The following is a 14,105-nucleotide window of genomic DNA, read 5'->3' on the forward strand; positions in this document are numbered from 1 at the left end:
TGCCTGTGCTATTCTTAGTGGAGCTGTAGCTGAAATAAAAGATGAACATCTGGCTGGTATATTATGTTTAATATTGAGCTCAAACCTTAGGAGGAATGGCCTTATTGAGGGAAGACAGCTGTTTTTGTTTTCCTGGAAGGCACTTATATGGCCCTTCAGTCACACTGGAGTGTATTTTTTATGATTTATTTCCCAGTGTTGGATTGTTCAGATCAATATTTGTCCGCAAACACTTTCGTCAGGGTTATGAGCAAACGGCTGAAACTCCTCACTCGCAGGGGATTAATGTAGATGAAGGAAACCCACACAAGCCAACCTTGATGGGCAGAAGGATTAGACGACACCCACCTCCTCGGTTCACTCTCTTGATGGTAACCATAATGTTCTTTTCAAAATAATTCAGCGCAAGGGAGCAAGGCGGGTGTAAATGTATAGAAAAGCAAGGCTTGTGTGGGTGGAAGAATGTAGGGAAGTGAAATCAAGGACTTTGCGGGGGAAAAAAGTGATTATATGAAGTACGACAGAAAAACTGCTTGCCGAGTTGCTGGAGTAAAAAGCGCTGATGACACTGATGGACGAAGGAGACAAGGAGACAGAGTGATGCGAGCAGAGAAGGAGAGATACACCAGCAACAGACTGATGCTTGCAGAGTTGCAAGTCCAAGCCTGGAGTCTCAGCAGATCAAACGCCCTCTACAGATAAAGCATTCTATATGACACAGAATGGGAAATAGGAAATGACAGCCAGCTCCCCACAGGGCCCTGCACAGTGTGTGTGTGTGTGTGTGTGTGTGTGTGTGTGTGTGTGTGTGTGTGTGTGTGTGTGTGTGTGTGTGTGTGTGTGTGTGTGTGTGTGTGTGTGTGTGTGTGTGTGTGTGTGTGTGTGTGTAATAAAAAGCCAGAGTCTAGACACGACTTTCTGCTTTGTTTTTCCACAGGGCCAAAGTCAACACTGGTTTCATTTTTTTTTTTTTTTCATTTTTATGCTGTATAAACACAGGCTCACACAAACACTCTATTAAATATACACACTGTTGTTTTCACTGCGGTCTGGAAGAGCACACAAAATGCTTGGACGTTTCTTTTCTTTAATTGAAACATCGCTCAAGTGACTGATGGTTAGAGAATCTCACATGAAACAGCTATTTTAGGAAGAGACCCATGACTGTAGAGAGTAGCTGGTTGACCCTGTATTGAAAAACATGTGGGCAGATCTGAAGTGGTCGATTCAGTATGGTGTGAATTTCAGAGAGAGCTAGGCAACAGGGAAAAAAAAAATCACCAGATACACCAGAAACCCCTAACTCGCTATGGTTTAATTACAGTAACAGAAAATATATTGTAAAGTATTTTTTGTTTGATCGGTATGTGACGTTTGAAGTGTATAATAAGAGTAAAGATGGGAAAAAACAATGCTCAGATTGATCCTATCACATTATTAGGTTTGTTGGCTCAACCAACAAGCATTGTTTTGCAATTTACAGTAACTCTGTTCATTTAGGATTATACACATGCAGCAGGGCTTTCTTTGTGTTTTATCACTTCCAATTATCTTTGTGATTACAGTCTGTTTATGGAAGCCACTTCAAAAGACAAAGCGAAAACTGCATTTGCAAGGCTGCACTTTAATAAAACCCTTATGCTTACAGGAAACCACTTTAGCTGTGACCTTTAATTAAACTGCACTAAGTCCATGCAAACTTCCAGGCTTTTTAGTTGTGTGGTTCTGTTCCTCAGGGGCTTGTTTGGTCTTTAGGCTGAGTGGAGCTTCAGCTGCAGGGCTCCTGTTGTGCAACACCCTGGCTCATATTATTAGATCTACACATCACAGCGGAACGGCTGAGACCAGCACTGAAGTAAACGATGTTGGAACATGAAATGCATTTATTTTATTGAAGGTTGATGGAGACGTTTTGATGAAAAACTGGGCAAGAACAACAACAACAGCTCAGAGTGTGGAAGGACACAGAAACAGCATGTCTCTGAGCAAAAGCAGTGTGATGGGCTCCACGAGTGCACACATGCATGAAGTCAAGCGCACGCAAACACACCTACACACAAACCCAAGCTTCACCTCGAAACACACCAACAGCAACAACTAAATAAATAGTGATCTATGGTGTAGCCACAACAACAGAATATCATCTGTGGTCAAGCAGACAGAGGAAGTGGTTCCATCAATCCTAAAAATGGCATATTGCAGCATCCATGCATCTTGTTAATGCTCACTTAAAGGTCCCATATTTTAAAAACCATTTTTATTGTGTTTTGTCCTTGTTATAAATGTGGAGGTGGAAAATAAAAGTTGTTAAAGTAAGAAAACATTTTTCTCTGCCATCCTCAACCCAGCTTTGGCTGTCAGAAAACAGACACAGAGAGAGTTTTCTTCCTGAAGGGGGTGGTAACAGCAGCTGCTTATTAGATTCCAGAGCAAAATGTTTCGAATATCCCTAAAAGCAGCACTCTCACGGTTGTAGCGAAATGTACCTTTTTTTTGCAGTAATTTGTGTTGAAAAACTGAAAAACGCACTGTAGAGAGACTTTGATTAATTTGTCGAAAAGTGGCACAGTATGGGACCTTTAATGTTTGGACGGTGCACAGAAGAATTTCTTGCTGACTTGTTTCTTGTTATGTAAAAAGAGCTTGCAGTGAATGCGATAATATGTCCTTGACAGAGTTGATTAACATACAGTAACAAGAAAAGTAGTTTCTGGCTCTGACAGTGATGTAATGTACGGCATCAGTAATTTTTAAGCTTTCGACTTTTGCAATCTGAGTAGAAGAGATAAACCCCTCAGCTATTAATGATTTAGGTGAAGCAGGAGAAATGATGGTGTTAAGCGAAACTCCCTCACACCAGTGTTTTTGCTGTGAGGTCTGCTAGCCCACTGGTTCATTAAATCGAGGGGTTCAAAAGAGGAAAAGTTTTAATTAAAACGATCAAGCTGGAGGCAGAGCAGATGCATCCATTAATGCAAGAATGACACTCGCTCTGAGGCTGCTTCACTCTTACAAATGGAGCAGACTCCTAACAGTTTCAGCAGAACTTTCACTCACCTCAACTGTGTGACAAAACAAAGCGTGGAATGCCTTGAAATGACCTCAATGAACCACATTTTCTGGCTTTTCCATGCACACAAAAAACACCTCACATGGCTGCTTTATGCATCACTCCCACTGTCGGCACTGATGTAAGTACCGACGGCCGAGGATGCCTCTCTCTGCCCGCCACTGATAAGCCTGCATCCGAAGGAACCAACAGACGGGGTTTTTGCATGCCCATCTGCAGCGCAGCTCTGAACCAACCAAGCGGAACCTTCCCCAAACCTCCTGGACTGTCAAAAGGCCTTTTGCTGCCTAATGACCGTTATGAACTTCAATCCAGGCAACCAGAAGCTTCCCTACTCGGAACCAGAAATGATCTGCGCAACTTCTGAAGCCAGCAACAACAGCATGTTTTATTACATCACATATTTTTGGCCGGCATGGGTGCTGTTTTTTGGGTTGTATATCATTTTTAAAGGGAGAACAGGTCACACAGCCTTGAAAGGTTGCAACCGGGGGACGCTACAATTAGAACCACACTATTTTTGGATCCCCATGACAACTAAAATGCTGGGGGTGGCGGTATTATTAGTTTATGCTCGCTTGCTCTGCACACTACTTGTTCTGCTTCAACTTGCTATGCCTTCAGATGTTCCCAGTGTGGAGCGTCAGTGCCACGCACATCAAATGAACATACATGCACTCAAGTGTGTAATGCGATGTGCCAATGCGCACGCCCACAATTGCACATGCTATCATCTTTAGGAAAATTCTCTGCGTAATTTGTCATCACACGGAGGTAACTTCAAAGAATTTGCGCAACACAGATTTAGTCATGGACTTGGCTTCACTTCAAGACAAAGAGATTCCCTGTCAGATGGCATCTGAAGTAAGACAAGTATCAACTGAGCAGCTTTGGGTCAGAGATTTGGAAAGAGAGAAACAGAAAATATCGGACATACAGGGAGCAGCGAGGGGACGTGAGAGATGAGATTTTTCATCCAATATTTGCTTCTAGGGGATTTGCTGAGGGCTTGGAGGAAGCTTTACTGCAAACATCTTCCACCTGTTTTTTCAAGGAGCTACAAGAATGATCAGATTGTGGCTTCTCTGTTGTCTTATTGGTTTTGTGAAGGCGAGATAACGGTGATGAAAAAGGCAATAGAATTTCAAAAATCCATTTTACATGCTTCATAGAAAGAAAAAAAAAATTCTAAATGGTGAACCACTTCACACAATGGAGTCACCAGGCATGTTTAGCGCCGAGAGCAGATTGAAGTTGCCCATTTCAATGTTGTTATGGAAACGAGATGAGATTGTGTGACAAGCAGACACTTATCACATTTAGCTGCTCCGCATCCAGTCTGCTCGTATTCTGCTAATTGCCTCTTTTCTGTGAACTGACCCGTGTGCCCCAATTTTCTGTATCATTGTTAGTTCTTTCGTTCATCTTTTCCTTCTTATCCCGACTCCATCCCTTCGCACCATCCTCTCCTCTCCGTCTCTCATGATCCTGACACTGTAAACTATGATGTCACCCTCTCCAGTGAGTGAACAGTGCGAGGTGAAAGCTACTATTTTGCTCCTGCGGTCTGGGTTAAGAGCCCACTCACTGAGATAAGAGAGCATTGTTTACTTGGCCCAGCCTTGTTACAGCTCCCACACGACACACATGAAGAGCTTCACCGCCCGGCAGAGGCTCAGCTTTACTGTCACACTCTCCAGAATGTACTGTATGGCTGCGGATGCCTATTGAGAAACTGTGTGCGGCGCAGTCAGACTCTGACGCCTTAGAGATGAAACCAAGCATCGATACAAATGCACAGAATGAATCCTGAGGGCACTTCGCCACAACATCTGTTACATATTTCACTCATGATAGTTTTCTTTTTCTGGGTCATCCTCATTGACTCAATTAAAACCCACGTTGTCAGTGAAAGTTTTGAACTACTAGACCTATTTGTTCTTTATTGCAGCATGTTTTGTGCAGCCACATTCACCACCAAACTCCTAAACTCATTTTAATTTTGTTACTACAAACATCTGCCGCAGATGTTCAGATCAGCTACACTTTCAGAGCAACAGATTTGTATGCTTGTCTTTATTGTATACACTGATGAGAGTGCATTCAAATGGTGTATGGTCATGCCTTTGTATTTCATTCACCAAATGATAGTGCATTCTGTATTATATTCTGTATTTGTGCCTGTAATTATTCTGTTTTAGCCATTTCATTTTTGCAGGAACCCTTGTGGTCACACCTTGACAACATCTTCAAAACCAATACGCTTAAAATAAAATCTTTCAATATAACTTTTTTTGTTTTGCTTGAAGAACTTTATCTTTACGGCACTTTTATCTGTCATTACTGCACTAAAATGTCTTACCTGCCTCTTCAAATTGCAGGAAGCAATTTGAAGCGAGCAATTAAATTCACATGCTCTTGTCTGAAACGATCTAAACAACACAAACTGCTGTTTGCTGCAGACGCCACTAATTGTGGCATAATAGCTGCCAATAAATCCGAAGCGCAGAAAAAAAGGAAGTCTATCTCTTTGTGTCTGTCTTGACACAAACACGCAGATACAGTCACACACACACACACACACACACACACACACACACACACACACACACATCATCCCACTCATCACCTGTCACTGCTTATGGATCTTTCAACCATTTTCTCCATTATCATATTGTGTTTTCTTTCAGATTCCTCACAATCTGAACCGTGGCAAGTTTTTTTTTTTTTTTTTTTCACAGCACACACTTTACAGAAGGGAGAAAACTAAACTGAATGAACTATCCTCCTCCTTCCTCACTCTCCTCTCTCACACAGCCTCCAGCAGCATCAGTCTACGTACCGGTACTTCATGCCGGTGAGCTTGGCTGTGGACTCCTTGAGGTTGTGGTGGTAGCGGTGGGTGAAGGAGCCCAGGCTGCGAGCGATCAGGGCCACGGTGCGGAAGCGAGCGCGGGCCTGGCTGGCTGTGTTGGGACTGGTGGCGTTCTGCTTGCTGTGCTCGCCGTTACGCGGGGCCTTCAGCCCGTGGTCCGTACATGCAAAGGACACCTGCATGGCTGTTAGAAAAGGCCACTAAGGCTGCGCCCAGACAAACAAGGCTTTGTTTGTATCCCTAAAGTGCTTGAAAGTCTTTTTGTTCTGTCTGTAGAACTTAAATTTGTCCTCGTGGTTGTTATGTGAAGTTAAAAGTCAGCGGCCCAGGCCAGTTCTGCCTGGTGCTGCTGAATCTCATATGGAAATCACAGGAGGGAATGATGGGAGCATGAGATTTTTCAGTTTTTTGTTGGGTTTTTTTTCTGAGAGAGACGAATCTGACATATCAGTGTTGCGGTCCTGGTCAGAGTGTGAGGAGCTGAGACGGACGTCCTGATGGATCCACCTGAAAATATGAGAGGGGTTGGATATGAAGGGAGAAGGATGAAGAAGAGGCACGGGGTGAGTCACTTAAAAAGTCGTCCAACTGAGAAGAGCACTTGACTAGAAGAGGAAAAAGATATCCTGCAAAAAATAAGAAGTACTGATCTAAGAAAAACCTGCGGAACCTCTTTATGTTGTCTTTTTCTGCGCTGTTATCCCCAGTTTAACGCCTCCTGCTCACATCTCTAAGCTCCTTCGACGTGGCATTGTGTGGAGTGAGCAAAATTCTGCCCTAGTTTTTCATCTTTCTATCTTATTTCTCTTCTTCTGCATATGTCCTGTTTTATTTCCTTCACATGCATTTTCCACTTTTTCAACTTAAGCCTTGCTTTCTGATGAGTCTATTTGTCTTTACAAAGTCTATCTCTGATGCCTTTTTTTGTTTTATCTCCTGAGGGCGTACAAGGTTTTGTCAGGCTGCCTGGAGTTGCGGGTGTCTGGGGAGTCTTGCTCGCCCTCCAGCCGTGGCTAAGCCTTGTAGTCAAACACCTGGAGTGTGGAGAGAAACGCTGCAGCACCACACTGTGCTTCCGACACATGATCACAGACACATTCCTGTCATGTGTTTTTTAAAGGAATAAGGTCATGCTTTCAAAGAACCCTTTAGACTTGCGCATGCACAAATGTTTTCTGGCAAAAAAAGCTGCATTTTCCTCCGCTTACAGCACACTAACACACACACAAACCAAATCTTAATTGGTACAAGTGTTCTTACACTCGGTGAGCTGCCAGAGTCAGGCAGTGTCTTGATTGATGTGTCCTCTCCTGCAACTTTGAGAGGGATCAAGCGGCGTTAAACAGACAGCCGAGGTCCCGCAAAGTCAAAATCTGCATCCCAACAGACGTTTCCCACAGCTGTCTTCAGACCCCGGCAGATAGCCTTGTCCCGTCTCCAAAGTCCTCGAGCGGGGCTTTTATGGTCCTCGGCTTTGCAGCAAGAAGGCTCTGTTTGATAAAGGGACCCTGGAATGGTAATGGACAAGCAGAGAGGAGGAGGAGGAGAAAGGAGGATGCATGGTCCCTCACTTTAGGGAGAGGAGGACAGATGCAGTGAGGAGGCGAGGAGCAGCGTGTTGAGCGTAGAGGGAGAGACTGAGCCAGTCGCTGAATGAGGGAGAATGAGAGTAGAGGCTACTGGCTCTGACTGACTGGCTGAAAGAACTGCAGCGTTTTTCACTATGGCGCCACACACTTAGAGAGAGAGAGAGAGAGAGAGAGAGAGGAGAGGGGGAGAGAGATAGGCAGGTTCTGAATGGAAACCAGGCTGAGTTAATGCGACTTCATGTATGTGAGGTAATTTACTGAAGGAAAAAAAATCCACCTCTGGCAGGATGTAAAGGTGGCGAAGGCTGGTTGATCACAGTAACCTACATGTGAAGTCACAGGGATGCGGTTCATTTTACTTGCTACCCCCACTTTCTGTTACATTGCTCTTTACGGCGCTGTTACCTTTCTGATCGTGTAATTAACACTCACATCCAGTCTATGACCTGTAAAAATACAATAACAGCACATAAGCTTCCTAACAAGTCTTGTAAAGAGAGACCTACTGTTGCACCGACTTGTCAGAGTAGATGTTAAACGCAGGCCGATTGAGCTGCTACAGTGAAATAAAGCATAAATCAGTGTTCAAGCACAGCGGCGTCTTACTTTCCTCCCCCACTGAGCAGTAATGTGACAATGCAGGGTTTCACGGTTCATTGAATTCCCCGACAAACCTCGAGGCCAACACAGCTTTATTTAGATTGTTGTGATTGCGTTTGATCACAGTAGACACTTGTAAAAGTCAGTTCAGGAGGACGCTGACGTTTTTAATGTCGGTGACAGCTACTAGGTCAGTAGGAGCAGTTTGGAGGTTGTTCAGTGTGAGAGATAAGATTTTCATACACTCTATAAGCTGTTCTGTATTGTTTCATGCAGTGTGTCATTTCATTTTCCATTGAATTGCATATAAATTACAGGAACGCTACAGACTCCAGTCCAAAAATGGTCTTTTCAAGCCAATACAACTGTTACAATGATCAAAATGAGGTCAAGATATCTTAATTTGTCGTTCATATAGGTCATGATGTAAAAAATCTGGATCTAACCACTCCCAAAATGCAACTTGATGGCATCATTTGTCAAAAACACGCTTGTTAAAATGCTACATCATCCAAACTCCTGCCCCCTACTCTCAGCACACACTTTCTGTTATGGATTTGAAGTCTCAAAGCCCAAGCGGAAAGAACTCCGGAGACATCAGCAAGGGTATTTTTTTGCAGACTGTGGAAAACTTCCTCCAGGGCCTCATAAAACATTGTACAACTGTTTGCTTCCACATCAAGGGTAAACTGATCTTGAAGATTAGAGGAGTGTCTCCTTTAAATCATGCAACCTTTTCCAACGACTGAAAGAAGCTGCTGATGTGCTGCCACTTCTACATCTTCCACATCCCCCCGGCAAACCCCCTCGTTCTGGCTTGATCATGTTGTTCCTCATTGCTCTGGAGAGGGGAGTGTGCTGTCGGATGAAGCTGCAAACACCACTGTAATGTCACCAGCACCTCCAAGGCTTCCGTTTCCTCCCTGTTGATCCCATTTAAAAGTGTGTCAGTCAAAAGCGTCAACTAGAACTGTTACAATCCCTGCTGGAATCCCCAGTGGTCGATAATACCGTTACCCTGCGGCATATCACTCGGTTTTAATTGCTCCAGTAAGAATCTAGAATAGAGTTCGGAAACTTTGTTGCTAAGACACAAACCTCCATACGGTGAGTGTGCATATGTTGAGATGAGCAACCTTGATGCTGCATCGAGGACACTGATAAATCCTCCTTTACAGTAACCTAACTCTGGATTTCCAGCCGTTTGGAACATCTGTCAGCATAGCTTGATCGCACTGCCTGCGGTTCACTCAAATACTGCATCTACTTATCGTGAGAGCAGTGATTTTCTGTCCCCATAATATCCACACAGATACAGCCCAGAGTAACATCAGATTCTGTGTCACATAATTACAGCCTTGTAAACAGTCTGCTGCTCCACTAACAAATTTTTGTGATCCACGTTTTACTCCCAAGTTCAAAAGGCTATTCAGTGTCTAATAGATAGTTTTCTTTATCAGCGCAAACCTCCTGTTGAGAAAATGAGAGACAATAAGGGGGGAAATCTTTCCAAGCAGCCTATGACGTCAGTGTCGCAGCAGTCCCATCTCTCTCTGCTCCATCACTACGTCTTTCTCTATGTATTTTTCTCTCCATTCCCCATTTTGCTCACATCTTTTGGCCATCTGTTTTCTCCCTTCTCTTTTCCCCCTTTTTCCTTCTCTTCACTCTAAATCACCATTTCCACAGCTCTCCTCCTCACTCCAAGTCCATAGTCTTTCCTCTGTGCTGCAGATTAGACCAGGAGTGCAAGTCATTGTGATGCATTGTGCGTACAACACCACAGAGGGAGCATTGGTAGATTAATCTGCCCTAATAGGGTGGCACTGGCTCTGTGTAGACATAATAGACACAGTTATTAAGCACCACGAATTTCACTCCGGGCCAGAAAACATACACGAATTACTGATCAAGAAGCTTGACTCTGAGTCTGGCATGCGGTTTTGACTGAAAAGGCAGCATTATGATTCAGAGCCGAACCCTCCTCCATCCACAGCATCAGAGCAATCCCACCACGGCATCCTCATTACTGTTACTACTATCGTCATTTTCACCACTTACCATTATGACATTAGCCATTATTATCATCTGCATCATTATCAGGCCGGCTTCTGCCACAACATCATCCCAGTTTGAATTCACTGCATGTGGAGACATTGACAAATGCTGACATCTTTATTATGTGCACTCATACAGATGTCCACTGACCTTATGTCTCTGCCCAGCGGGCAAAAGGCCTCATAGGGGGATATTGAGGGATGTTGAAAAGCGAATGCAGGGCCATTTATTTGTAATAGTGAAGCACTCTGCGGTTCATAGACTCGGTATTTATTAAAGGTTTGTGTACCTGTAGAATGTCAGCCTCAGAACAAACACACAAATACACTATGGAGTTTTAGTGAAACAACATTTGTGTACACTGTGATTAAAAAAAAAAACTTTAAAAAAAAATGGTGGTGCGTTTCCTTCAGTTGGAGTGCTAACAAAATACTGTAAAATAGCCATTTCATTAAATTCCGTAATTTTTCCCAATTAAATTGCATTTTCTAGCTTTAATTTTACATGGGCATAATTTGTGGGTCTTTAACATTAAACATATAAATTGACTGTCTGTTTTTGCAATTTTATCAATACATTTGTACATTTCAAACATGTAAAATAACTCTCTGAAATTATTATTATTATTATTATTATTATTATTATTATTATTATTATTATTATTATTATTTTTAAATTATTTTATAGTATAGGGTAACATCTCTTCCTAAAGGTGTTGGGTGATGGATTACGTTCATTTTTTTCATAGTAAAACATGCTAACGATGCACAGAGGATGCAGTTTTAGAAGTGTTGTGTGAAATGTAGAAATAACATTTTGGCAAGGCAATCTAACTATTTTTATTTGTTATCAGCAACTGCAGTATAGGGTGGAGTTACCATTAAAGACAGAGTTTCATTTTCCTGCTAAGACACCACTCACAGGTCTGTAGACTAAATCTGAAGAACCAGTTAGCTTTGCTTAGATAAAAAAGACTAGGAACAAGGAAACAGCTGCCCTGGATCTACTAAAAGGTGACAAGCCCACCTACTAGAACTTCCAAAGCCAAATAATAAATGATGTGTGTCGTGTTTAATACATACATGGACAAGAAAATTTGAATATAGTCTGTTTCAGCAAGAATTCTCCATTTTCCCAAATACATTTTGTTTTAGATGAGAAGACTGAACCCACTTCTGTGCCTGTACTATAGATTGTATATAAGATGGATGTATCCACCGTGACGGCACCCACTGATTCGTGGAGTATCGCTTTGAACCCTCAAGTTTGGAATTTGGCTGTTGTCATGTTTGATTTTTAAAACTGGATGTGATGAGCAAGCAGTGGATCTGACTACAAAAAATTCCAGGAAGCTGCATACAATGATATAGTAGCAACTTCACGAGGTAGCCAGTCTATTTTAGACTAAAAGGGACCATAGATTACCAAATAAACACCGTGTTGTATTAAAGGGGACATGAAACTTGTGATTAAGTCCATCAAATTCTTCAAAAACTGTTTGCTGTGGTTATAAATCAAAGGAGAAGTGAATTAATTTTCTCATAGACTTCTGTGCAATCTGACTTTTTGCAACCAGATGAGTCGCCCCCTGCTGGCTGATTGAAAGAATGCAAGTTACTTCCACATTGGCTTCACTATTCAGGTCAGGCAGCTATGTCCATGTTTTCTACACAGTATTTGATCTGTTTTCCGAGTATGAACCGACAAGAGAGACAGCCAGCTAACTTAGCATAGCACGAAGGAGGGAACAGTTTTTCTAACTCCAAACCTAAAATCCACCTCTGAAGCACATCTAGCACACACAAAGTTATCTTCTTTGTGCACAAAACAAAACAAAAAATCTGACACAGCCACCCTATTTCCACTTAATATGCTAAGTTAGAACAACAGTCTCATTGAATTTGCTTCGTATTTAGCTTGCGGACATGCAAATCACATCAGCCCAGCCACTTGTACTTCCAGTTTTTCAACAGAAAACAAAAAATGTCACATTCCTGACACAAGAAACTTTATTCTCGATCTGCTATGACAAAAAACTCAAATATCAGCCCTTCTTTATTTCTTACTCATATCCCTCCTCCTCTCCACAGTCCTGAAACCCACCGAAGCCACTGAGGACAGAGCAGTTCTTCTGATGGTGGCCTCATGTGCCTTAAACGTCAAGTCTAATTACGGAGGGGAATTAGTGCTGGATCTCGCTGTGAGAAGGAGGACTCTTTCTTATCAGGAAGTGATGAAAGCATTTGGTATTTAACAGGACAGGGACCCTGCTGAGAAAAATTTATCTTTAATCCTTACTTTCATTGGTTTATAAATGATAGGAATTTGGAGAGAATTCACAAAAGACTGGTGTTTACCCTGTCTGGGAGCAGATAGTTCACAATGACTTGAGCAGATTAAATAAAAAGTGCATGATCAATATGTTAACCCAAATTTATTGTAAGCAAAACCTGCTGTGTGCTGTATTTTTCTTTTTACGAGCTCTTTGTCACTGCAAAGGACCATGAAAAGTGATACTGCACCTATTTAAAGTGCATGCATCCTTTGACAGAACGCGATAATCCTACCTGTAGACCATGCTGGCACAAGGTCGAGGAGATGCCTGAAATAAAAGTCTGTGTGCATGGAGCTCGTCCACACTCGTCTGCCCTTGAAGTCTGATGGCTTCAAAACTTCCTGGAAGACAACTGGTGGGGCTTGAGGGCTGCGAGCGGCTTCCTTCCCGCTGCCTCTGCTGGGTAGAACTGGGGCAGCGATCCAGCCTCAGCCCCCCTCTCTGCCTGGACACTGGGATCTCGCTGCAGGCCGCCTTGAGATACATGTCTAGATCGGTCGTGTCTCACACAGGCGGATGGGAGGCTTTCTTTTGTTAGCAAATCTCTTTAAATATATATTTAGCAGTTCATTGTTGCTTGCGTCTCCATGTAAGTACAACACAATGCCGGTCATGCAGGACAGCAGAGGATATCCATATTTGTTTGCTGAACAGTCATGCCTGGGGATAAGAGAGTGATTTAGAGTAACACCCCAACAAGGTTTCCACAGATGTATCAAACAAAATACACATGTGCGTAAGAGCCAACACAGACGGACAATCAGACATAGAAGCACATAAATAAAAATTGCACAACAGAAGACAACAGAGAAGCAGCCATTCCTGTGTGCCATACCTGTGATGTCAACTTTATTCTTAGACGACTGTCAAATTAAAAGACTCGGGCAGCTTTTGTTTGAGCTCCTGGTGGCTCCAGAGAGAGAAGCCTGCTTGTCTGTGAGGTGAGCTGGACAAAGCCGACAAGGATATTTCCGTCCGCTCGTCAAAAATATCTCCTTGATACATCTGTTGCATAGAGAGGCAATTCAAGGTACAACTGAGGACACAACCTGATCCATCCAGTCAGCTCTGCAAACATGTCCTTAAGCAAGTTACTAAAAGGTGACAGAAACTCAAGTGCAGGTATTTGAAGATGGAGATGCATTGTGAACTCAGAAATATCAGCATCTTTTTCAAAGAAGACATCACATAGAATAGAGAAACTAAAGGCTAGAATGAACTTTTACATATAAATAAACATCCATTATGTTCTTTGTCACTCTCTCCAAACAACTCAACAAAATGCTTGATAGTCCTAAATGAGAGCCAAGGAAATTTCTTCTGTCTTTAGCAAGATTCTTGAGTTTTAATCTGCTTTCTGTGGCAAATTTCCCAGGCTGGTGCACCAGTGTCGATGCTTTGTGGTGTTCTGATGTTTTTATCGGAACATTTTGCATAGTTATTCTTATTGCCAGCAGGGGGAGACAGAATTTGCACATTGCAGCAACAGAGAATTTAGCAACTCTTTCCCTCTAGTGTTTCCAGGTGGTATTACTACTGGCGGTACTTTTGCAAAGTCCAGATTGCCGTTTGTTTTCC

General features: G+C 42.7%; 1 protein-coding gene across 3 annotated transcripts in view; it reads right to left on the reverse strand.

Annotated features, from left to right (window-relative positions):
* kcnab1b (potassium voltage-gated channel subfamily A regulatory beta subunit 1b) overlaps positions 1 to 13,516 on the reverse strand; it is a 36,823-nt gene extending 23,307 nt beyond the window's left edge. Inside the window, exons 1-2 of one of the 3 annotated variants that reach the window (XM_035954324.2) lie at positions 13,363 to 13,516; positions 12,760 to 13,187 (exon numbers count right to left, since the gene is read on the reverse strand). In XM_035954324.2, coding sequence (XP_035810217.1) covers positions 12,760 to 13,013 — 254 coding nt within the window. In that variant the 5' untranslated portion in view covers positions 13,014 to 13,187; positions 13,363 to 13,516. Of the gene's footprint in view, positions 1 to 5,912; positions 6,453 to 7,205; positions 7,656 to 12,759; positions 13,188 to 13,362 lie in introns of those variants that run through there. The other 2 variants (XM_055014677.1, XM_023283510.3) reach the window with 2 other exon arrangements.
* Positions 13,517 to 14,105: the final 589 nt, after the last annotated feature.

This window comes from Amphiprion ocellaris, chromosome 10 (assembly GCF_022539595.1).
Source record: "Amphiprion ocellaris isolate individual 3 ecotype Okinawa chromosome 10, ASM2253959v1, whole genome shotgun sequence".
NCBI lineage: Eukaryota > Metazoa > Chordata > Actinopteri > Pomacentridae > Amphiprion > Amphiprion ocellaris.